This window comes from Cervus canadensis, chromosome 9, assembly GCF_019320065.1.
Source record: "Cervus canadensis isolate Bull #8, Minnesota chromosome 9, ASM1932006v1, whole genome shotgun sequence".
Lineage (NCBI taxonomy): Eukaryota > Metazoa > Chordata > Mammalia > Artiodactyla > Cervidae > Cervus > Cervus canadensis.
Genome location: NC_057394.1, coordinates 9,315,293 through 9,340,890, shown reverse-complemented (window position 1 = coordinate 9,340,890; position 25,598 = coordinate 9,315,293). Strand labels below are relative to the sequence as shown.

The following is a 25,598-nucleotide window of genomic DNA, read 5'->3' as shown; positions in this document are numbered from 1 at the left end:
TTTGTGACTCCATAGACTATACAGTCCATGGAACTCTCCAGGCCAGAATACTGGAGTGGGTAGCCTTTCCCTTCTCCAGGGGGTCTTCCCAACCCAGGCATCAAACCCAGGTCTCCCTCATTGCAGGTGGATTCTTTACCAGCTGAGCCACAAGGGAAGCCCATATGAGATGATCGATGTTAATTAAACCTATTGTGGTAATCATTTTACAATACCTGTAAATCAAACCATCATACTGTATGCCTTAAGCTTATATAGTGACATATGGCAATTATTTCTCAGTAAAACTGGGGGGCGGGCTGGAAATCCGGATGCTGACAAATATAGCATTTTTCAGGATATTTTTCTGATATGCTTACCAAACACGGGGCACCCAAAATCCAGGTTTTTTCTCTCCAGGTCTTAATTTTAAATTTAAGTTCTTGGACACACTCACATTAATTCTAAAGATTCCATTACAATCTTCCTAAAACAGGGGGAAAAAAAATAAAAGGACAAAGAGGGGAATCTGGTCAGAAAACGAATTCAGAAAAGATAAAAGATCAGCAACACTTTTTATGCAGAACAACAGAGGTCTTTTATCTAACGACACAGATGTGCACAGCGACTCAGCTAGTAGTGATAAAGACTTCAGAGATAAGCAGGTGAAAGTCGATGCTGAGACTGTTTAGTAAGTGGCCAGCATTCATACGTGAACTGACATTCTTCCAAGGAGAGATACAAATAGCCAATGAGCACATGAAAAGATGCTCTGCAGCATTAGTCATGAAAGTGAAAGTCACTCAGTCGTGTCTGACTCTTTGCGACCCCATGTACTATCCAGTCCATGGAATTCTCCAGGCCAGAATACTGGAGTGGGTAGACTTTCCCTTCTCCAGGGGATGTTCCCAACCCAGGGATTGAACCAGGGTCTCCTGCATTGTAGGTGGATTCTTTACCACCTGAGCTATGAGGGAAGCCCCCATTAGTTATGAGGGAAATTCAAATCAAAACCACATGGAAAACCATTTCCCACTCACAAAGAAGGCTGTAATCAGGAAGTTAAACAACGACAAGCTTTGGTGAGGATGTGCAGAAATCCTAATCCTTATACTAGAATTCTCAAACACTGCTGGTGGGGATGAGAACTGGTGCAGCCACTTTGGAAAACAGCGTGGCAGGTCCTTAAATGATTAAACCAGGAGCTACAGTAGGAACCAGAAACTCTTCTAGATATCTACCCAAGAGAAATGAAACATACATCCACATGCAAATTTGTACATGAATGTTTATATCATTATCATCATAAATAGCATTATTTATAGCTGCCCAATGGTGGAAACAATTCACATGTCCATCACTGAACAAATACATAAACAAATGTGGTATATCCACAAAATGGAATATAACTCAGCCATAAAAATGATGCAGTACTGAGAGATGCTACACTATGGGTGAACCCTGAAGATATGATGGTCAGTGAAAGAAACCAGCCATCAAACGACACATGCTATATGATTCCAACTGGCAACACGACATCAATAACACAAGCTTCATGATCTTTACACGTGAGTTGTATGATCCCAATGTTGGGGGTATGTAGTTTCCTCTTTTCCTTGAGTTCGTCTCTTCTTTCATAAAAGTGAAAGGAAGATCCAAAGCAGAACTTGGATATTCCCTTCAACCACATGGCTGACTTGACCCTGGCGTCTTATGTGAGGACTAGGAAAGAACTTGTTCTGCTGTAAAGACCTGGATCATGTCTCACCACACCAATTTCTTTTCAATTGTTCTGCTTGCTCTCCAAGGCCTTTGTAAAGGCTACGTTTTCTTAGACTTTCTTTCTGAGCTTTCCACAGAGGCCTCATTGTCCTGGGGAGAAGGATACATGCTTTGTGGTATCTGTGTGTCTGTTCGTCCACTGTGTGTCCCTGACCCCTGTACAAGTCACCACCCTTTGGGCTGGTGATAAGTAGATAGTGTAAAATCACAAGGCTCTTAGGCCATTATTACTCTACTGAGTCATCCAAGATTTCTACAGGCTTCATCTTGAAATGTAGTTATTATCTTTCTGGCCTCTATTCAGGGTGGACCTAAAATAACACTGTTTTCCTTACATGAGCTCATGGACTAATGCATCAGCTCATTATTACTGTCTTAGTTTAGCTTTCGGGTACACCATGACCTTTATACCATGTTTGTTGCATGTCTTCTCATGTTTATCAAAGTTCCCAGAACCTCCGGGGAGTGGATTTAAAGGAAGCAGCAACTTCGTGAAACAACATAAGGTCTGCCTGACCTCAGCCTGTCTCTTCTGCTATGCCTCTTCCTGAAAATCTCATTGTTAACATGACTGGTAACATATCTGGACAAAGGTGTTAACTGTATCTTACAATGATTTGAGAGCTATTAAGCTTTATGATTGTTGTTTAGTTGCTAAGTTGTGTCTGACTCTTTGCAACCCCATGGACTGCATCAAGCCAGGCTTCCCTGTCCTACACTGTCTCCCAGAGCTTGCTGAAACTCATGTCCATTGAGTCGATGATGCCATCTAACCATCTCATCCTCTGTCGCCCCCTTCTCCTCCTGCCCTCAATCCTTCCTAGCATCAGGGTCTTTTTCAATAAGTCATCTCTTCGAATCAGGTGGCCAATGTACTGTAGCTTTAGCTTCAGCATCAGTCCTTCCAATGAATTTTGAGGACTGATTTCCTTTAGGATGGACTGACTTGATGTCCTTGCAGTTCAAGGGACTCTCAAGAGTCTTCTCCAACACCACAGTTCGAAGGCATCAATTCTTCGGCACTCGGCTTTCTTTATTGTCCAGCTCTCACATGTGTACATGACTACTGGAAAACCATAGCTTTGACCATATGGACCTTTGTCGGAAAGTGATGTCTCTGCTTTTTAAGATGCTGTTTGGGTTTTTCATAGCTTTTCTTCCAAGGAGCAAGCGTCTTTTAATTTCGTGGCTAAAAGCTAGTAAGTTTTACAATCAGAAGGCTCAAAATGTAACAATGGTCACAATAATATAAAATCTATATTACATAGCCATACTTGCTGGAAATATGGAAGTAAGTAGTACAGTCAGCTCTGATAGCACTTTAGGGAACATTCATTTTAATGGACTTTAGGTGTTGTTTTACCTGGATGGAAGAGGAAATACTCTTGCTAGCTTATACATCAGCAGAAGTGGGTTCACTCCATTAACCTACTTGTAATAGCTGGCAGGATTCTAAGAGAATGGGACAGAGGGTCGTGCAGCAGAGATTGGCTAATTATTAACCAAACTCTACCCCCTTGTCTACAGAATACGCCATTCAACTACACACCATAGATTTCCTTCAGCCCAGGGAGGCTACACCTTTTCCAGTGGGACATGAGGAGCAGGGAAGTCAGAGGTGCTACTCCCAGGCTCAGCCCATTGTCCTCCGAGAGATGGTTTTCTGTTCCTAACTGCCAGCTACACAGAGAAGTCTTTGAAGATGGCAAAGGGTGCGGACACAGAACAGAAGAAATGTGAGACCTCACATCGTCATCTGGAGGGCAGCTGTCTGAATTATTCAACATGCAACACATTCATTTCATTATGTTCAGCTACTGACATACGGGGGCTGTTCCACCTTCCTCTCAGAACATCGGCCAAGGAAAGAGAAAGAGAAGAGTAGATGGAATTCCCTGGCAGTCCAGCGGTTAAGACTCAGTGCTTCCACTGCTGGGGGCTCGGGTTCAATCCCTGGTGGGTGAACTAAGACTCCACAAGCCTTGTGGCATGGCCAAAAAATAAAAGTGTAGAATCAAGAGCATTCAAGCTTGGGTCTTAGTTGTCTTCATGGGGGAGACTGTGGGAAGCAAAGAGATAATGTGGGGTCCTGACTTCCTAATGGAGGAATGTGGAATGGATAAGTCATAAGAGGGGGCCTGGAAGTCAAACTTTGCCTTTTATATCGGGGGGGGGGGGGTGCTGTTTGCTAATATGAATGTCAGGTCCCTGCAGAGGCAGGGTTAAGTTAGGGAAGAACTAAAGGGAAAGTTTTCACATGGAATCTGGGGTGACTACACCAAAGATGTCAGCAGTGGCTGGACTCTGGAATAGGTGGGGAGAGTAGGATTGAGAGTCGGATTGAGCAGGACGCATCTGAGATGCATTTTCATCTTATAAACCTTCACCTTCCGGAAGAGACACCGCTGCAAAGGCAGTCCACGGGAAGAGTATCATTAGAGTTCTCTTCTCAAGGCAGCCTCTGCACATGGTTACCCAGGGATGGTAAACGTCCCGGATTTTCATCCCCAAAGACAGAAAGGACATCTTACCCTTCTAATAATGTTGGGATCATTGCATTTGGCCAGTTTACCAGCAAAAAGCTGAACTCCAAAACTTGCAAAAACGAGCATTAAGGTCAGCAAGAGAATGGAGACCTGGAAGAAATGGGTGAGATAGCAAATCTCTTCGTAAAATGTTTATAAAACAGTAGGTTTGGTTTGAGCAGTGATACGAACAGGACTTTTCAGAAAACATGGGGCAATATTCAGTCTTTGGATGTTATCTTTTAATATCTCCCCCAGAGGTCATTCAATTAACCTGACTGTAACGTTAAAAGGAGGAAATTAACAACAGGTTTGGCATTTTTAGGGTAAAAACACATGACTTTCACATAAGAACACAGGCTAAGGTATTTTTGATATGAGTTGGACCTTTCTGATTTTAAAATCAACACGTTGCTTTATTTTATTGAATGGAACAAAGGAAAAACGGTGAAATAATTCTGTTTCCCCCATTTCCTCAAAATGGATTCATATGTCTGCTAGCAGTAAGAGGGACTGTGGCTTTGCTTTCTTGGGGGCTTCAGAGCTGAGGGCGTGTGAAGGTCCCACATACAGAGGCTGTGAGATCACGCAGTCGTGAACAGCAAATCTGGTGGGTGGCTGCCGCGCCCTCTGCTGGATGACTGTTTTGGTCTCAGCAGAGAGAAGAGGCAAACATACTGAACACACCACTCATCTGTGCTGGCTGAATCATCTAAACATATCTCTTAAATGTACTGAAATTACACAGAGCCATTCTCTGGATCAAGACTCAGACCATTTTCTAAATTCTATCAGGATTGAAAGATGCATGCACATTTGTTGTCAGGAAAATTCACTGTGCTATTCTGTTTTCCCTCAGTTCCAGTTGTGGGAAAAGCCACTGTGTTATGGTTGTAGCGCAAAAAACAAAACAAAATTGAATTTTAAACACAGCTTTTGAAAAAATATTAGCATCTGTTAATATGTGCCTGTAGCAACATTAATAGCCTGTCTTTAAAATACCTTAGAATCAACCCCAACTACAGCTGTTCTCTCACTATAGGTGTGCTTCTAGCAAGCAAGATACAAAACAAGCTTACGTAAATCAATTCATGTTTTCCATGCACATGCAGAACTCAACATTAATGAAAAGAATCCTGTGTCCCTCACCTGTAAGGCAAAGAGTCTTCTTTGACAGACTGTGAGCAAAGAGTCTCTTCCTCATTGTTTTATTTGCAGTTCTACTCTTAATAGATCCTAAATCAATTATTTGCTCAATTAAGAATTATACTTTCTCCTCAATCATATTTCTAAGTATTCATTACTGTATATTGAGGTTACTTAAAGTTAGGCTCACCTGCATGTTACAGTTTTGAAGAGTTGTTTTATGTTAACACTCCAAAGATCAAGGTGAAATTTTGTGCTATATGAGTTTGGGGACACAGAAAATGAGATTATGAGCTCAGACCTATGAACTCCTATTATCATTTGTGAAGTTGATGGTGTTGAATTTTCTTCTTAATTTCCAGATTTAGCAACTAAAACTCAGAGTAGAATTTAGGGTCAAGAGGTAGGAATGGAAATGTCAACAGCACTAGCTCTTTGGATTCTCCTTCCATTGTACTTTCCAGAGGGCTTCCCTTTAACTTACTATAAATGTTCGCTGAATTAAATACACTAATAAGCCAGAAGCATCCAGGTGTAAAGTCTTTGAATATATGTTGTGTTTTTCTAGTACCTTTATAATCTTCTGGCAGTAAACAAAATGGTAGACTTAACCTTGATGAGCAAGACTCACTTTATCCCTTCATTTGCTATAGTAAGAGCTAGACTATGTGGCCAGAAGCAAAGTGTGACTGCAACATACCAGAAAAATCTCCTTAAAGCCGCTGAAAAGTTCTCGAACAACCTTCCTCATCTGAGGCACCAGCTTGAATATGCGCAGTGGTCGCAGGCAGCGGAGAACCAGTAAGAGCTGAGCTCCAGACTCTGCAGGCACGTTTTGGGGCATCCAGCAAAGAAATATCAAGCTCACCTGGAGGGAAAAAAATAACCTCCAGAATTTATGCAATTTATCCTCTACTATCTGCATTTACTGTGAGCTAACTGGGCACAAGTTTCCTTTAGCAGAGATTTCATGTGTCATGTAGGACAAGCATTCACTGGATGTATTAAGACATGTAACTCGGCTCTATGGACTCGATTCAGACCTGTGAGCCCCCAAAGAAATCATCAGATGTTTGCAGGAATGAAATAGGGGTGCCCACACCATGAGTGTGGGGACACAGGTACATCCTGCCCCTTCTTTTAACATATACACTGGAGGCTCTATAGATGTTAGCAGGGTAGAAATTCCTTTGGTCAAGGATACTAAACCTCACACTTGACTGAATACTTGCTATTTTGTTAATGATCTAAACATGCTACATGCTAACAGTCATAATTTTGTTTGCTGTGTTGGAAAAGACATTGATTTCATGCCTTCTCAGACAAACAGAAAGATGGAAATTTCTTTGAGTCCTCTACTATGGTTTTCCCATTTAGTTTTTTTGGGAGGTGGCTGCACTGCATGGCAGTGTGGGATCTTAGTTCCCTGACCAGGGTTTGAACCCATGCCCCCTGCAGTGGAAGTGCTGAGTCTTAGGCAACGGGACTGCCAGGGAATTTCCCACCACTGCCCCCGTCCCCCACCATTTAGTTTAAACAGACAGTTGAAAGGTCACCCTCTCTGGCCTGGTATTTTATTTTATTCCTGGTGTTGGAAGAGTTGTCCAACCATACTCTATTTGTTTTCAGTGATAAGCAACTCATATGATGTAGATTTTTTTTTTATGCATAGGTGCCATAAGAATTGTGGCGTGCAAACTAGCTTTGATATCTTAGACGTCATTAATGCATGTCTTATGCATACATGAATGTAGTTGATGTATCTGAACCATATCCATGAATATTTTTTAATGCTTTTTATTTAGATTTTACATGTATGCCTATAGTAGACTATGAGTCTACTTAAGAAATCAGTTACAGCAGCTGAACCTCTGACTCACGTATCTCACTCTTGTACCAAGAAATGCAGGTGATTTGACAAAATCATTCCATTTTGTATTTAGGAACTAACTGAAGACTTACAAGATATATAAATATGTCCATTACTCCACCAAAGTCCCTGATGACAGCGGTCGGAGTGAAAAATAGGCCATCTGCCATAATCTTCAGATTAAGCTCAATGCTCATGAATATCACAAACACATACTCGGCAATCTGAAATGGGCAGAAGGCAGTCTGGTCACCATGAATGCAAAAATTGCAGGTCAGCGTTTCTCTGCTGAGCCGAGAGGTGAGATACCTGCAAAGTAGGTGTGTGCATCACTCTTCGAAAGGGGGATTCGAACATCATGGAGATGCAGGAGCAGATGGTTACAATGATCATGACCCAGTCCAGATAAGTCACCAAGCCCAGCAAGTCACTGCCGAAGACCAAACAAAAGTGAGAAACGCAAATCCTCTGGGAAAAGTTGCTAGAAGTCAGAGATGATGCTTTTGTGAGTCTACAAACGTTGACTGGCATTTTTAAAATGAATCCCCAATTGTCTATTTCATATCATGATACAGAAAGAAAATACAATTTTAAACGTTTATGCAGTTTGTGGAACTTCAAAGGTGCATGGAAAACAGAGTTTGTAATGCTTACTAGAGTTGATGGTACTTTGTATTTTTCACAGCTCCTGTGACTGGATCTGTTTTAGATCTGTAAGAGAGAACACAGAAATTCTGCAAATAGCATGCGTGTTACAACTTGGCTCGTAGTATGCATAAACATCTCATCTACCTAAACTCTTTCAAATCCTCTAAAAAATGTCTCTTACATAAATGTTAATTGTATGTGACTTTGGAAGGCAGAGAACACTAGATGGAAGAAAAATCAGAAGAGTTGCAGTGGGTGGTTTGCTGTTGTCGTTAAGTTGTGTCCGACTCTTTGCAACCTAATGGACTGCAGCATGCCAGGCTTCCCTGTCTTGCACTATCTCCTGGAGTTTGCTCAAACTCACGTCCATGGAGTTGGTGATGCCATCCAACTATCTCATCCTCTGTCGACACTTCTCTTGCCCTCAATCCTTCCCAGCACCAGGGTCTTTTCTAATGAGTCAGCTCTTCACATCAGGTGGCCAAAATATTGGAGCTTCAGCTTCAGCATCAATCCTTCCAATGGATATTTAGGGTTGATTTCCTTTAGGATTGACTGGCTTTATCTCCTTGCTGTCCAAAGGACTCTCAAGAATTGTCTCTAGCACCACAGTTCGAAGGCATCAAATCTTTGGTGCTTAGCATTGAAGATGATTTATGGTCAAATCTTCTCTATGGTTCAACTCAAGTTTACATTTTTCAGCATGCTTGATTTTAGGACTCATAACTCCATTCAACAATTTCTGATGAGGATATTAGAAAATTAAATTTTGACTTCCATTTAAAAGCATTCAAAGTCTTTGCCTTAGCAGTTCAAGGATGTTCTTCATAATTATTTAATTAACTATCCATGGATTAAGTGGAACTCTTCACTCTGTATTTCACTGTGATCTTGCTGAGTAATTTATATAGAATTTTTTGGGGGTGTGGATTTATAACTTTTACTTCCAGGAAGCCCAGGAGCAGTCTTCAGTGAAATTCCTCACCCTCTTTGTGTGTACGTGTGTGTGTTTCCAGTTACAGTAAAATCTTTCTGGGGCCACTGACATAAGAGAATTAGGGCACAGGACATAAAGTGGAGAATTCCCAATTAGACAAAAACATGGAAGCAGCCAATGGGATAATTCCCAATGAAAAACCCACTTTAGGAACAGATCAAATCAACCCTACACTGTCAGTTTCTTTCTACTTAGTGAAAACCCAGAGTTTTCAATCATTACTACTAAGGTGCTTTTAACTGTGAAGGTCTTTCTAGAATAGCAGGAAGAACATAGACTGGCGGTCAGAGAGGGTCATGCCATAGCTGATGTTCCTGGGCAAAGCCCTCACCCCCAGCTACATGCCCGCCTCTGTTGGGAGCGGGCACAAATGAGCCCCAGTGGCTCCTGAGGTCTCCTCTGGCTCTGAGGAGTTTAGTTGCCTGTTGATATTGTTCAGTCACTCAGTCATGTCCAACTCTTGCGCCTCCATGGACTGCAGCCTGCCAGGCTCCTCTGTCCATGGGATTCTTCAGGTGACAAAACTGGATTGGGTTGCCATGCCCTCCTCCAGGAGATCTTCCTGCCCCAGGGATCGAACCCTGGTCTCCTGCATTGCAGGTGATTCTTTACCACTGAGCCACCAGCGAAGCCCTTCATTAGTTTCCCAGGGCCGCTGGGACAAAGCGCCACAGGCTGAGTGGCTTAGACGGCAGAAACTTCTCCAGTTCTGGAGGTGGACACCTGGGTTGGAGGTATTGGAGGGTCGGTTCCTTCGGAGGCTATGAGGGAGGAATCTGCTCCAGCCTCTCTCCTTGGCCTGAAGACAGCTGTCCCCTCCCTGTGTCTTCACGTTGTCCGTCCTCTAGAGCAATCTGTGTCCCAATTTCCTCATCTTATAAGGATGCCAGTCTTATTGGATTAAGGCCACCTGAATGACCTCATTTTAATCTAATTACCTCTGTAAAGTCCTTCTCTCCAAGTAAGGTCACATGCAACATTTGAATTTCTTTGGACGAGGGTGACACAATTCAGTCCAATATGCTACTAATAACGGCATCAGGGAAGGTCCAGCTACTGAATGGAAAGTTTTCACACTTTCTTGGACTTCCCTGGTGGTCCAGTGGTTAAGACTTTGCCTTCCAATGCAGGGGGTGCAGGTTCCATCCCTGGTCGAGAAGTCAAGATCCCATGTGCCTCATGCTCAAAACACCAAAACATAAAACAGAAGTAATGCTGTAACAAGTTCAAGAAAGACTTTTAAAAGATCTGTATTAAAAAAATAAAAAAAAATTTTTTTCACACTTTTTCCAGGATCCATAATGTCCTCTGGATGTTTACTTAAAGTTACGCATGACAAGAATCTCACTTCCTCCATTGGCTGCTTGCTAAACTTGGCTTAGCTTGTCCCAGATGCACTGCCCTTGGGCTGACCACCCTGACAGCCTCTCACAAGACTTCTTCCACAAAGGGAGGTTCGGGGACCCTGGCCAGTGGGTTTTCTTCTCGTAACAGTCAGCGATGGAAGCCCTAGCCAGCTTGATCTCTATTTTGTCGTGAATAGAATCTCAATTATTCTAGAATGAAGGTTTTTTGACCACAAAGAAAGGACAAATCTAAAAGAAGACATGGGTAGTGACCTTCGCTATGTCATTCCATCTCCCCTTGTTTGAGTGCTTCCAAAATAAAATATGGAGCTAACCACCCGGATACAAACATTTTGAGCGTCCCTGGAACAAGTAACAGTGGTTGTGAAGTGCTTCGTAACCGTGCATTTTGTGTAAATGTTAACTCCGTGCTGCTGCTGTTTGTTTTCCACCCAGTTGGCCGCTCAGCCCAGAGGAGCGGCCTGATTAATTAGCCCACACTTTGTTTGGTGACCCCATTAGGATGACATGATCCTTCTTCCTGAGATGACAACTCCCCCCACCCCTTGCTGTTTGCCTGACTCGGGGCCAAACCCCCGGCCGCCATGGAGTCACTTACGCGTTGAAGCGAGCCCGGACCACCACGCGGCAGAAGTTCCTGAACCTGTGCTCTCGGCCCACGATGAACAGGGGCTTGTCGAAGTAGGGGTGGTTCTCTCTTAGCTCCTCTTCTTGCACCTTCCTGTCCAGGGAAATGCACCATTTGGGGTGGGGGAGGTCAGTTAGGCTAGGGCAGGTCTGCCCTCCCAGAACGGGAGCCACGAGACACCATCCCATCCTGCTGTACCTTTTCATTTCTGCTTGCTCCTTTTTCTCCTGGATCATCTTTATCTCACTGTCTTCTCTTTGTGCATTTCTGTATCTCACCGTGTTAGAGTGCTAGAAAGAAAATAAAACAGGGCACATCGACGTGGGACAGTTTTCTGAGGGTCCCTCCCAAAGATGACCATTTAAAAAAAAAATGGAAAGGAATATCGCTCTGTTGATTTTAATGGGCTTCCCTGGTGGCTCAGACGGTAAAGAACCTGCCTGCAATGCAAGAGACCTGGGGTCAACCCCTGGGTCGGGAAGATCCCCCCGAGAAGGGAATGGCTACCCACTTCGTAGATTTTAATAGCCAGAGTCATCTTAGCAGGGGTATATATATATTTTTTTCCACAAAAGGGTATATTTTTCTAATAAGAACATTTATTGAGAATCTTTTATTTGCCAGGCACTGTTGTAGTGCTGTAGATATGGCCAAAGTGGCGGTGGGGGGAAATGACACAATTCCTGTTCTTATGGGGTTATTGTTTTTGGGGGGGCCAGATTAATAATTAAATCAAAATAAGAATATTAGAAAATGCTTAGTGCTGAAGAGAAAAACAAATATTGTATATTAACGCATATATATTGGATCTAGAAAAATGGTACAGATGAACCCATTTCCAGGGCAGGAATACACAGGCAGACATAGAGAAGGAATGGGTGGACACTGGGGTGAGGGTGGGATGAATTGGGAGATTGGAACTGACATATACTCGCCACCATGTGTAAAACAGGTAGTGGGAAGCCGCTGAATAGCACAGGGAGCTCAGCTCAGAGGTCTGTGGGGACCCAGATGGGTAGGACGGGGGGCGAGGGGTGGGAAGGAGGTCCGAGAGGGGGGATCTCTGTGTTTGTTTAGCTGATTCACTTTGTTGCGCAGCAGAAACTAACACAACATTGGACAGTAACTGTACCCCAACTTAAAAAATTAAAATAAAAAACAAAAGAAACAAAGGGGGATTAAGGGCATGAGAAGGTCACAGCAGACCTTGGTAAGGAGCTGCTGTTATCTGAGCAAAAACAAGGAGGAGGCAGGGCACTGGACACCTTCCGAGATCAGCACTTTTGGGGAGAGGTGGGTCTATGTGTTCACACGTGGAACAGACAGGATGCAGCGTCGGTGGAGGAAGCAGACTAGGAAGAGTTGAGGCCAGCAGGACAGCAGAAGCTGAGTTATTAGGATCCCAACTCTGCTTTTCACTCCGTAGAAGATGGAGAACCATTGTTCAACTAACTGGATTGATTGTATAGAAAAGCATTCCTTGGACTTAATTTCAGTATCCCTTATCATTCAGGATAAGTGACAGATAAAACTCTTTTGTTTTAAGTGGCTTCTATTCTGGAGGAAAAGACACTGAGACAGATTTGTACAACCCAGTGACCTTTCGCTATGAAGACGGGGCATGGATTTTTGTTATCTGTCTATGTAGAAAATAAAATAAAAAATCTCTGAAGAGGAAATAAGCCTCTGGAACGGAGACTTCTCAAATAGGGACTTCTGTTGTGTGTTTTTTTTAAACACACCTCTTCAAAGGCATGTTCTAATTTGATGCTTAAGTAGACCACTGATTTCTATTGAGTCTCACTGAAGGAAAGTGCTTTGAATTAGTGTTGCCTCTCAACTCTCTCCATGTAACATGTCTGACCTCCAAATTAAAAGGCCATGTGTTGGATCTTATCATAATTCAACATTGACAATATGGTGGATCACATCAGAGCTGGAGCTGAAAAACCATGGTGTCAACAGATGTTTGCGCCAATTAGAACCATGCACATAGGCTATTGGCAACATCATGTGTTCTCACCATCAACTTCCTGCATCCTCAGTGTTGCCTGGTACACTTACGGAGGAGAGTGTACTCTCACTAAGACAGCAGATGGACTGTGCTGAAAGCTCTAGAAACTCTTCAGAAGTAAGAGGTAAAGTGAAAAGAAAGTGAAAATTGCTCAGTTGTGTCAGATTCTTTGTGACCCCATGGACTATACAGTCCATGGAATTCTCCAGGCCAGAATACTGGAGTGGGTAGCCTTTCCCTTCTCCAGGGGATCTTCCCAATCCAAGGATGGAACCCAGGTCGCCCATATTGCAGGTGGATTCTTTACCAGCTGAGACATAAGGGAAGCCTAAGAATACTGGGGTGGGTAGCCTATCCCTTCTCCAGCGGATCTTCCCAACCAGGAATTGAACCGGGGTCTCCTGCATCGCAGGCGGATTCTTTACCAACTGAGCTATCAGGGAAGCAAAAGGCAAAACCAAAAATATCCAAAGCTTTGCGAAGTTTCTCTCCCTTTCCCAGATGCTCCCCTTGACTCTGAACATTCAAGACTTTGCCTCCTTAGCCAAGCTATACAGACTCAACACCTATGTCTTAATCAGGGTTTCACTAGTGATCAGTATTTAATTAATCCTTTCCAACTCTCTCATGGTAATCTCAGCATGGTCCAGCTGCTGTTGACTCTAACCCATGGGTTAGACTTCCGCCTCCTCGGGTTTCCCTGGGCTGGCACATGGCTTGTTCCTTCACCTCATCTGGGTCCCTGGGCTAATACAGTGTCCCCCACCTCTCTAATGCTCCCTGCCCCCAAATCTCCACCTTTTATTTCTTTACACTATTTTACTCTTCTTTGTAGTACAGAGCAAATCTGTCACAGCAGTGATGATGGAAACTAGATAAAAATCACTCCCAGAAAGGATTATATATTTGTTTGCTCACTGATTGTTTGTCTCTTTTACTAGGATGTAAGCTTCTGCAGGGCAGGAATTCTTTTTTTTTTTTAAATTTGTTTAATTGGAGGATGATTGCTTTAGGGCGTGATGTTGCTCTTTCCTATATAATGATGTGAACTGGCTATAAGAATATGTACATCCCCTCCCTCTCGAAGCTCCATCTCACCCACCCCATCCTATCCCTGTAGGTCATCACAGAGCAGCGAGCTGACTCCCTGTGCCATAAAGCAACTTTCCACTAGTTGTCTCTTTTACACATGGTCCAAATAGTCAAAGCTATGGTTTTCCCAGTAGTCATGCACAGATGTGAGAATCGGACCATAAAGAAGGCTGAGTGCCGAAGAACTGATGCTTTTGAATGTTGGTGCTGGAGAAGACTCTTGAGAGTCCCTTGGACTGCAAGGAGATCAACCCAGTCAATCCTAGAGGAAATCAGTCCTGAATATTCATTGGAAGGACTGATGCTGAAATTCCAGTACTTTGGCTCTTCACCTGATGTGAAGAGCCGACTCACTGAAAAAGGCCTTGATGCTGGGAAAGACTGAAGGTGGAAGCTGAAGAGGGGGACAGAGGGTGAGATGGTTAGACAGCATCACTGACTCAATGGACACGAATTTGAGCAAACTTCGGGAGATAGTGAAGGACAGAAGAGCTTGGCATGCTGCAGTCCATGGGGTCACAAGGAGCTGGAAACGACTTAGTGATTCAACAACAACAATAGGTGTATATACGTCAATGCAACTTTCTCAACTCGTCCCACCCTCTCCTTTCCCCGCTGTGTCCACAGGTCTGATCTCTATGTCTACATCTCTATTCCTAGTGCAGCGATTCTGTCTTGTTTCCCTGCTACTTCTCCCTAGGGCAGGAACTGACAGATCATAAATACTTGATAAATATTGATATTTATTGAGTCAGTTAATAAATAAATGAGTGACCTAGAAAAGCAAAGATATTCTTGAGAAAGTCTTTGATAGAAAAATTCACCTAGAAACAAAATTTTCTTTCGTAGTATGTTAACCCTGGAATGAAAGACACTGGGTCTAGATTTTAGGATATTTAGAAATTAGCAAAATATTTAAAGTTAATAATGTGACTCATTCCCATAAAATGCTTTAAATGTCTTTAATTTCAGTCAAATGCAAATGATATTTCACTTTTGCATTATACCATCTAAACAAAAGGACCTCTGGTGGCTCAGCAGCAGATAATTTACCTGCCAATTCAGGAGACACAGGTTTGATTTCTGGGTCAGGAAGATCCCCTGGAGAAGGAAACGGCAACCCAATCCAGTCTTCTTGCTTGGGAAATCACATGGACAGAGGAGCCTGGCGGGCTACAGTCCATGGGGTCGCAAAGAGTCAGACACAACTCAGGAACAAAACAATCTAACAGAGATATATGTATTGAAGGATGTCTGGAATTTTCTACTGTTCAGTCAGTTCAGTCGCTCAGTCATGTCCAACTCTTTGCGACCCCATGAACTGCAGCACGCCAGGCTTCCCTGTCCATCACCAACCCCTGGAGTTGCTCAAACTCATGTCCAATGAGTCGGTGATGCCATCCAACCATCTCATCCTCTGTCATCCCCTTCTCCTTCTGCCTTCAATCTTTCCCAGCATCAGGGTCTTTTCAAATGAGTCAGTTCTTCGCATCAGGTAGCCAAAATATTGTATAGTCAGTGATCACTTTTCTGTACCTGGCCATTTAATTTGCTTGCTGAGTTTCCTGATTCCTTCCAGGATGAAGTCTTAAGGAGATATGACAATGTGACAGAAGAAACCAAGGGCTGGAATTGTCTAAGCAATCATTAAAGATATTTTCACAATCAAGCTTTCCAAATCCAAAGTGTTTAGAACTTACATCTTGAGTCAGAGTTTCAAGAGACTTCCCCCTGCTGATCCTTTGGCTGTTTGATCCGTGTCTTAATGACCTAAAACAATCACAACCAACTGATCAATACATCTTGAGACCAAATGTGGACGTTTAAGCAATGAATATTATATAAAAAAAAAAAAGCCCTGATAGCATCACGCATGTATGTTTACTATTTCTTTGTAGAGCAAAAGTTTCAGGTCTAACCACCTGCCTTTGATCCCATTGAACAAAATTCAGAATTTTTCCTTCTGATCTTAAAAGTGACAGTGTGGTCATCATCAAGGAAGAGGTTTCTGAAATATTTTCTGAGTCTTTGAATCTGATTGTGAGTTTCATGGCTGTTGTCGTCAACAAACAGAACTCAGTTCTCCACCCGCGCCTGCCTTCTGACCAGAGCTCTGCACAGGAGACGCTTCCCACAGAACTCCGGTCCTTGGTTTGTCTGCAGCCTCATCTCCGTTATTTACCTGCGCTCTTGGCGGATGTGGTGTTGCACGCTAAGAATTGACCTTTCCTTTGCAGGCTGCCCCTCAAACGATCCGCTCAGCATGCGCTGTCGAGTGCAAGCTCTAGAGAAAAAAAAGGAGCCCCAGATAAATGCTTGATTCATACACTTGGGATGAATAATGCATAACTGCTCATTACCCCTCTTATTTTTAAGGAAACACCAATGATAAGACAAAATATGGCACACGACACATCGTCAAAAAGGTAAATGAGCTTTAGGTTCTGTGTCAAGAGCACTTTCAAAACAGAATGGTCATAACCACAAGAAAGTGCTGGAAAAGAAATAGACTCCTCTCTCCCCCAAATAGGAGAGCCTCTAGTGAGATTCTGTAAGCAGCAGGGCCAGCCTACCCCTGGGTACCCTGGATGTTGGTTTTCAATTTAGACAAGGAGGTTTCTAATGAAAGCCCTTAGGGAAAGACTTGTCCAACCCAGGTTCCTGGGCGGATGTAATATATGTTTCGAGCAGATTTTGCAGAATGCTAGGAAAAGAAGAAAGTGAAAAGTTATAGGCAAAAAAGTAATGGAAAGGACAAGTAATTAAAACTGGAATTAATACCTAGAGAAACGTTAGCTTAAAGCCTGTGGCTTACAGGTGACCACTTTCTTTGCAGTCATAAAACTCTGAAGGCTTTTAAAAACATGTTCTCTTTAAACTATAACCAGGCTTGTGTTAATTTCAGATTTGCTAATGAGTGAAGACAATTGGGGGATAACGCCTGTGAGGTAATGATTCTGAGAGAAAACATTGCTTCTCCAGGAAGCTCTGTCCAACTGGAAAAAGACAAGAAGTCCCTTGATATAGTAGTAGAGTGGAAAGAAAATAATTCCAGGGTTAAGAGACCTGTGTTCCAAAGTGATGCTGCCACCAATGAGTTGAGTGACCTTTGGGCTTAGTTTCATCACCCCAGAAGCAAGGAAAAGACCTTGATCTTGAAGAAAACTCATAGACTTAAAATGCAGCAATTTTGTAACAGGCAAATCTTACGACGCCACAGGGATTCAAACCAGAACCCACGGACTTCTGGCACTGCTTTCCAGAACACAGTCCGATTTATGGTTCCTAAAGTGCATTTCCAGATATGCTTTGAGTCACATCATTACCGTCTGTCCTGGAGTTAAGATCTTTGAGAAAAAGACCTATGTCTATTCAGCATACTTAAAACAGCATTTTTTATGATAACATGTGTATTTTCAAGTACTCAAAAAACATTTTTGATGCCAGTGAAGGTAATTGTGATGAATACCTATGAGAAGCAATACACATGCAATGAATGTAAATGCATTACAGGAAAAAAGGCCCCCGATCACTCTTCTTAGCTTAATGAATTACATAGACCACTTTGAGATAGAATTTAAATTTTATTGAAGAGCAAAGATTTATGGCAGTGATATATAGAGACAATGCTTATTTCTGGGTTTCCCAGGTGGTATTGGTGGTTAAGAACCCATCTGCCAGTGCAGGAGACATAAGGGACTTGGGTTCGATCCCTGGGTTGGGAAGATCCCCTGGAGGAGGGCATGGCAACCCACTCCAGTATTCTTTCCTGGAGAATCCCATGGACAGAGGAACCTGGCAGGCTACAGTCCAAAGGGTTGCAAAGAGTTGGACACGACTAAAGCAACTTAGCACACACACGTGGTTATTTCCAGGACTGGAATGAGGTCAAGAGGAAGATGTATTTGTAAGTTCAGCTGAGTTGACAAAGGTATAGGATGATCTCATATTATGTATATTAAGAATTATTTTTTTGGACAAAGGCCTGACAATCATGATGGCATTCTGAAAAAAATCTACTTGGAGAACAGTGTTATTCTGGCATATACAGAACCCTGCCATTTGTGTAAACTATCAAGACTTAATCTTCAACCACGTTCTAAGTTAACTTTTACTTTTCATCCAAGACTCTCCTCTAAAGCAGCTGAGACCTATAGGCCTTAAATACATAACACATACAACTTGATGATAAAATACTCTTCTGCATTGGGTGTCCTTGATGTTTGAAATACGTAGAATGTAACTGACTTTAAGATGCCTGTGATTACAAAAAAGAAAACTGCTGGTACCTGCCCAGTAGCCCAGTCTGAAGATGCCTGGGCATCCTTGCTGGAGAGGAGTCAGGATCACAGCAGAGACCCCCCTCCTCTGACTGAACAGGACAGGCAGGTCTCCACGGAGACAATCCCTCCCCTCAGGACATCTCCTCCTCCATCCCCTCCAACAGCATGGCTGAAGCGGTAGGGAGAAAGCAACTCCCCTTTTCCTCTCTGGCTGATGACCAGCTCTCTCTTTCCTGCTGGATCTAGAGAATTCAGAAAATTATACTCAGAAGGCTGGCGTTTGAGTCGTGCGTGTGACATGCGGCTTTGCAGTGCATATGTGAACCTCCCGCTTCTCTGTGACTCGCGCATCTGGGGTGGGGGTCACGGGGCTGGTTTTCAGCTCTAGCCTGCAATCAGAAAACCCGCGCTTATTCAGACTAAGACAGCCACTTAAATGTAACACATAAAACCATTTGCTTTAATGTCCTTTTCCTACACTTCCTTCTATGTTATAAACAGTGTTAGTTGGAAGAATTTCAAACTAGATACTGATGGAAAGACAAAGAAGAGAACGCTCTATAACTCTGGATCACTTAAAATGTGTAACAAGGGACTTCAGAGCATCAGCCTCTGTGGTTTCCGGTTGCTGGGCGAGAGGCCCCTGCCAGATACTGCCAGACGTTCCTCCTCCTTCCCTGGAGCTACAAGATCCAAGGAGAGTGAAATCAGGCAGATGGGGCCCCTGTGTCTTGGCGATAATGCTCCCCTGTGGCATTTCAGACCATCACCTGCCAACCTCACACCCCAGCATCCCATTCCCACCTCTAGTACCAAAACGAAGGTCAACAGCCTCCACCTCCATCCAGCAGTCAGTCTGCTTGCGGAGTCTTTTCTCAGAACAAATGTTCTAAAATCTCGTTCTTTCCCTCGAGGAGGTCCAGCGTCTTTTGAACTAGGGAACTCTAGAGAGAAAGTCTAGGGTTTCTTTACTGAAAACTGAGGGCCATACTCATAGCAAATTCAGTTCAGTTCTGTTGCTCAGTCATGTCTGACTTTCTGTGACCCCATGGACTGCAGCACACCAGGCTTCCCTGACCATCACCAACTCCCGGAGTTTGCTCAAACTCATGTTCAATGAGTCAGTGACGCCACCCAACCATCTCACCCTCTGTCGTCCCCTTCTCCTCCTGCCTTCATTCTTTCCCAGCATCAGGGTCTTTTCCAGTGAGTCAGTTCTTTGCATCAGGTGGTCAAAGTAAATTGGGTGAAGGCAAATTTTTGGGGACTTCCCAGGTGGTGCAGCGGTAAAGAATCTGCCTGACAACGCACGAGATGCAGGAGACGTGGGTTCGATCCCTGGATCAGGAAGATCCCCTGGAGAAGGGACTGGGAACCCAGTCCACTATTCTTGCCTGGAAAACCCCATGGACAGTCAGAGCATGCTTGTCTCAGCCCAGTGGTCATTGTCTGCCTGTGGGGCCCGTGAGGGCGGTTACAGTCACAACTACCGAGCCTGCATTCTAGAGCCTGGGAGCTGCAACTACTGAAGTCCGTGCCCTGGAGCCTGTGCTTCAAAGCAAGAGAAGCCACCCCAGTGAGAAGCCAGCGCACCACGGCCAAGAGCAGCCCCGCTCGCTGCAACTAGAGAAAGCCCGGGCAGCAAGAAGACCCAGCACAGCCAGAAATAAATAAGTAAAAAGCATATAAAAAACTGAAAATATATGGGAAAAATCTTATACTGAGTTGGCCAAAAACGTCATTCCAATTTTTCCACAAAACAGAATGAACTTTTTGGCCAACCCAATACAAGGTGACTAGATGCTCAAACCGAGCCCTCTGTGCATGACGCAAGAAACTGAGATAGAAGGCTATGGATTTGGGGGAAGAGGGGGGCTGCTGGGAGAAAGGGCGTGGGGAAGGATGCCCTGAGGACACCTGGGCTTTGAAGCAGGTGGAGCAAAGATGCAGCATTAGGATGTTTCTGCATAAATACAACAACTTCACACATAAGCCAATGTCACCATCTTTGATACACATAAAATATTTTGTTATTTAAGCTTGGTAGAAAAGTCACGGCCACAATTGTGGCACTGGCACAATCTGGCTAGTGAGAGGTTACGGAGCTTCTAATGCAATGGGGCCAAGGTTCACCCAAAAGTATGGTAAAAGTTTGCTTTACTATCTTTAAAAAGAAATACAATTTTATTATGTGCAAGCGTGGACTGTCACCCAAACTATGAACTACCAAATTGAGTTTCGACATGAGTGCCATATAAATACAAACTTTGATATAAATGGGTTCCGATAAGTAACATCAAGTGAGAAATAAATATTTCACCTAGGTGAAAGTATGAAAGGATGACATTTGATGTTCCATGTTCCTGTAGCCACGTTGTTAACCAAGCTTGTTTAACGCTTACGGCATTCGGTCACCATTAGTTACTTCCCTTACTAAACTGTGCATTTTTCACAGTCCACACTCAAACTCATATTCCTAGAAGCGAAGTTCCTGGCATGTGAAGGGACTGATGGAAGACAGGGAGAGGTAGGGGTGTACAGAGTAGAGGTGAGTATATGTGTGTGTGTATTTGTGTGTGTGTGTGCACGCGTGTGCGTAGCAGGGGAGGCAGGACCTAGAACTTGCTAGTCTCAGGTTCAGAGTAGCAAATCCACCCAGCAGTACAGAGGGGCTTCAAAGTTCGGCCTTTGCCTGGAGACTTAACGGAGAAGATGATTTGCAAAAACACACCGTTTAGAATCAAACACGTCTGACCTCAGCTTTTACAAGCTACGGGGCCTCAGGCAAGGGATGTGTCTTCTCTGAGCCTCGGTGCCATACGTGTAAAATGTGGAGACGAGAATACTGACTTCATAGGGAGCGGGAAGGACCGAGCAAGGTTATGAATGTGCAAGTGCTTTGGGAACACTGATGCTCATTACTGACTCTTGTGTCTTGTCCTATGTCGTGGTTGACGCTGAAACATTTGATAGAGGGTGGAGGCAGAGGACAGTAAGTCTGATGGACATCCATGTTGGACGGTAAGTCTTTTCTGTTCTGACTGTGAATGGTGATGTTCTGGACCAGAGTTGCAGCCTCTTAACTGGTCTCCACAAATGTATCATTATCCCAGGGAAAGTGATCTCTGAAGTGATCATCCGTGGCGTGACGGTGGTCCCTACCTCCTGGTGATACGGAGAAGGACCCTGTGGCCCTCCCCACCCCCATCCGCCACCTGTCTACTGTCTGTGGAAAAACTTTAGCCAAGGAAGAAGCTTAATCAGAGAAGTGAGAATGTGCAGCAACAAAGGAAAACAGTCCAAGGAGACCAAATACGAATAGTTTAGTCATCAGGCATAGTCAAGGACCTTTAGTTCCTTCTCAGTGGCTGGGCTTCCCTTGTGGCTCAGTGGTAAAGAATCCGCCTGCAATGCGGGAGACCCGGGTTCCATCCCTGGGTTGGGAAGATCCCCTGGAGAAGGGAAAGGCTACCCACTCCAGTATTCTGGCCTGGAGAATTCCATGGACTGTAAAGTCCATGGGGTCGACTGAGCGGCTTCCACTTTCACTTTCAATGGCTGTAGATGATATTCTGAGCCCCATCCTGTGAGCTGTCTCATAGATCCTGAAGCCCCACGAGGTGGAGCAGTCCACGACATGATGACCAGGCTGTAGCCACGATCTGAGCGCGTGCATTCTCAGTTGCTAAGTTGTGTCCAAAAGCTGCCACAATTCCGAGAACTGGCCTCAAGAAATGCAAACAAACCAATCCTAGAACTGAAGATTAACTACTTAAACCAGTCAACATGATGCTGCTCAGACCACCGATGACCAGCTTCAGGACGCCCGTCAGGGCTGACGGTGCTGCTGTATAGAGCCCCCGCCTCTGTCTATAGAAGCTCGTGCCCCTGACTGCTGGGGCTGGGGGGGAGTCAGCCTTTGGACAGAATCCACACCCACCCCCTACCCAGCTGCTAGCATCCAAAATACAACAAACTTTCCTTTCCACCAGCCTGCCCTCTGTATTACCTTCCCAGGTGGCTCAGTGATAAAGAACCCGTCTGCCAATTCAGGAGACTCAGGGGACGCAGGTTTGATCCCTGGGTTGGGAAGATTCCCTGGAGATGAAGGTGGCAACCCACTCCAGGATTCTTGCCTGGGAAAGTCCATGGACAGAGAGCCTGGTTGTCTACAGTTCATGGGGTCGCAAAGTCAGACACGACTGAGCACACACGCCCGCCCTCTTATTGGCTTCTGAGTGGGAGCAACCAGACTGCACTGTGGGTTAGACTGGTTTCCCTGCCTTTGTGTGGCCCCTTGAGTGTAGGCAGGACTCAAGAGACTTGTTTTTAACAAAGAGAAGGCAGAAGGGATGGAAGAGGTCACCAGACACTGTGGTTCCACCTTCTGTAGTCTCTCACTTGCTCGAGGAAGAAGGCGGCATGCTGGGAGCTGCTCTAAGGAGAGACCCCCTTCCTAAGAGATGGGGGGCTCCCACCAACAGCCCAGAAGGCACACGAGCCTCTTAACAACCATGCAACCGAGCTAGGAAGGGGGTTCTTCCCATTCCCCTCAAAACGCCTGAGCTTTGTGAGAGACCCAGAGCCAGAGACCCCGTGAAGCCATGCCCACCTTTTTTAAAAAAATTATTTTTAATTGAAGGATGATTGCTTTACAATACTGTATTGGTTTCAAGAGGAAGGAGACATACGTATACCTGTGACTGATTCATGCTGAAACATGGCAGAAAGCAACACATGCCCAGCTTCTTGACCAAAGTTGGGAGGTTATCCACGTGTTGTTTAAATCACTAAGTTGTGGAGTAGTTTGCAACACAGCAATAGGTAATGAATACCGTTATCATCACTGCCTTAAAATCCTCAACATCCTATTGCTCTTCAGAGAAAGATGAAGACCCAAAGCTCAGCTTGACTCGCAAAGTCCTGTAGGTCTGCCTCTGACAGCCCCTCTGGGTCCCATCTTTCACCAGCAGGGACCTCACTTTCCACATTGCTCTCTGTGATCCTGCGGATCCTCACACACGCCGGGCTCCAAAGAGCTCCAAGAAACCCCGGCTGGTCACCAATTACTCACCTTGTAGACAGTAAGTGCTCAATAAACATTTGTTAAATGAACGAACCTTGACATCTGCCAAGATCAAATATTTTCATTTCTTTTTTGATACCTTTATGCTTACAAAGTATGGAAATAATCACAAACAAAACAGCATGCGTTTGAACTGTGCTTTTGGAAGGGGATGTTAAATAATCTAAATTTGATCTCAATCTTAATTTGATCTCAAGTTAGAATACTACTAACTAACTTTTAACTTATTTTTTATTCATTTATTTTTACTTTTTAAAAAAATTCACTGGGCTTCCTTGGTAGCTCAGACGGTAAAGGGTCTGCCTGCAATGCAGGAGACCCAGGTTAGATCCCTGGATTGGGAAGATCCCCTGGAGAAGGAAATGGCAACCCACTCCAATACTGTTGCCTGGAAAATCCCATGGATGGAGGAGCCTGGTAGGCTACAGCCCATGGGGTCGCAAAGAGTCAGACATGACTGAGCAACTTCACTTTCACTTGAATATTACACCATGCAAGAAACATGCTGCATGTCTATAATAGAGGAGACCCTGAGATGGTAATAAAAAACCAGAGAGCATTCCTTGCAAGTAGAAAGCTTATAAATCTTTATCTATATTTTATGAGAAAGTTATTAAGAGAAACTTGCAAACCATCAGTGGGAACAAGTTTCACTGTATACCGTGTCTTACAGCAATCTATGGCCAAGTCAAAAGGGTAAATAAGGAAGGAATCTGAGACTGTTACTCTTTTACCAACAAGAAATAAGATGCATCCATTGTTAAAGTTAATCAGGAAAAAAACTAGTCTGAAGGAAAACTACTCAAAGATTCATTTCAATTCTATTTTGCTGCTTTACATTTTCCACAAGGATTTAGATGCCTTCTGGTCTCATGGAAGGAAGACAATGTGCAGGTGTTGAAGACACACAGTGTGATCTTCAGGGACGGTCTGGCTTGTCTGGGCCGGGGCGGGGGGAACCCTAAGAGTTGTGACTTGAAGGTCTTCAATATCTTTCCTTTATCCCTTCATAATGGCAAGTACTTGAAGCCTGGGTTCTTAGAAACTCCATTGTGTGGGCTTAAAATAAAATTTAAAAAACAAAAAACAACAGAAAAACACTTGGTTAGCTTGCCTGGCTTCTGGAATTGGAAGGCACAAGGCTTCAAGGGTCTGGTGAAAAATAATGAAGCCTTTTGTCTTGTCTGAGTGAGGAAATTCTCCATTATGCAGGCATCTGTAATCCCTTTATCCCTGCTCCCTGGAGGAGAAGGACAGTGGGGCATGCTCCTTCTCCCAGCTGGGGTTAACGTTCCGCCCTCTCTACCTTTGAAAGTAAAACAAGACTAGGACCCCTGATGATGACTCAAACGTGGGAATATTCTTCAGCAAACACGCACTCCCAGTTGCAAAAATATTACCCCTGGTTTCTTGCCAAGCCTTTGAAAAAAAAATATTAAAGATTGACTCCCCCCCCTTCTCTGCCTTGCCTTTGTGCTGTGGAATTTCAATTACCCCTTATATGACAGCCATATATTTATATAAAATCTTTTATGGAGGTCGAGGGGAGAGAGTTGTGTCTTAAGAAATTGTGTCTATTTTTCTTGACATGTCTCCATCTAAAATATTTTAAGACTGGCCCAAAGATTATGTTTCTAAGAGAGATCTTGGGGCTTTATTAGCCTTTAAACACCATGAGTTGTTTATAGCAACAGTAGCAGGGGGTCCTTGTTTTCTTTCTTCGCTGTCTCCACATCTTCTTTCTTAATGTTCCCGAACACGGGATGGGAAAAGTCTGTACGTTCTATAATGAAAGACAGAGGCCTGTGAGTCTTCAAATTATTTTCATCCATTATAGAGAAGCTAGATTACATGGTATTAAGTGTCTGGTATTAAATGTCATTACCATCTAAAAGGGGCAATGTGACTTTGCAGAACGTTGAATTTGAGGGTCACCTTGTAAAGTATTATCAGATGCGGTTAATGTAAGATAGTCACATCAAGAGACTTACTGGAAAAGACCCCGATTCTGGGAAAGATTGAGGGCAGGAGGAGAAGGGGGCGGCAGAGGATGAGATGGTTGGATGGTATCACCGACTCAATGGACATGAGTTTGAACAAGCTCTGGTAGAGGGTGATGGACAGGGAAGCCTGGCGTGCTGCAGTCCATGGGGTCTCAAACAGGCAGACACGACTGAGTGA

The 25,598-nt window shown here is 43.9% G+C and overlaps 1 protein-coding gene across 4 annotated transcripts in view; it reads right to left on the bottom strand.

The window, feature by feature from the left end:
* The window catches only part of NALCN (sodium leak channel, non-selective), a 294,668-nt gene that overhangs the window by 37,590 nt on the left and 231,480 nt on the right, over window positions 1-25,598 (bottom strand). For 3 of the 4 annotated variants that reach the window (XM_043477974.1, XM_043477975.1, XM_043477977.1), the window contains 10 exons: window positions 16,231-16,332; window positions 15,749-15,818; window positions 11,141-11,232; window positions 10,913-11,035; window positions 7,957-8,013; window positions 7,612-7,732; window positions 7,395-7,526; window positions 6,133-6,300; window positions 4,293-4,397; window positions 360-466 (listed from right to left, as the gene is read on the bottom strand). In XM_043477974.1, the coding sequence (XP_043333909.1) occupies window positions 360-466; window positions 4,293-4,397; window positions 6,133-6,300; window positions 7,395-7,526; window positions 7,612-7,732; window positions 7,957-8,013; window positions 10,913-11,035; window positions 11,141-11,232; window positions 15,749-15,818; window positions 16,231-16,332 (1,077 nt within the window). The remainder of the gene's footprint in view (window positions 1-359; window positions 467-4,292; window positions 4,398-6,132; window positions 6,301-7,394; window positions 7,527-7,611; window positions 7,733-7,956; window positions 8,014-10,912; window positions 11,036-11,140; window positions 11,233-15,748; window positions 15,819-16,230; window positions 16,333-25,598) is intronic. The other variant, XM_043477976.1, reaches the window with a different exon arrangement.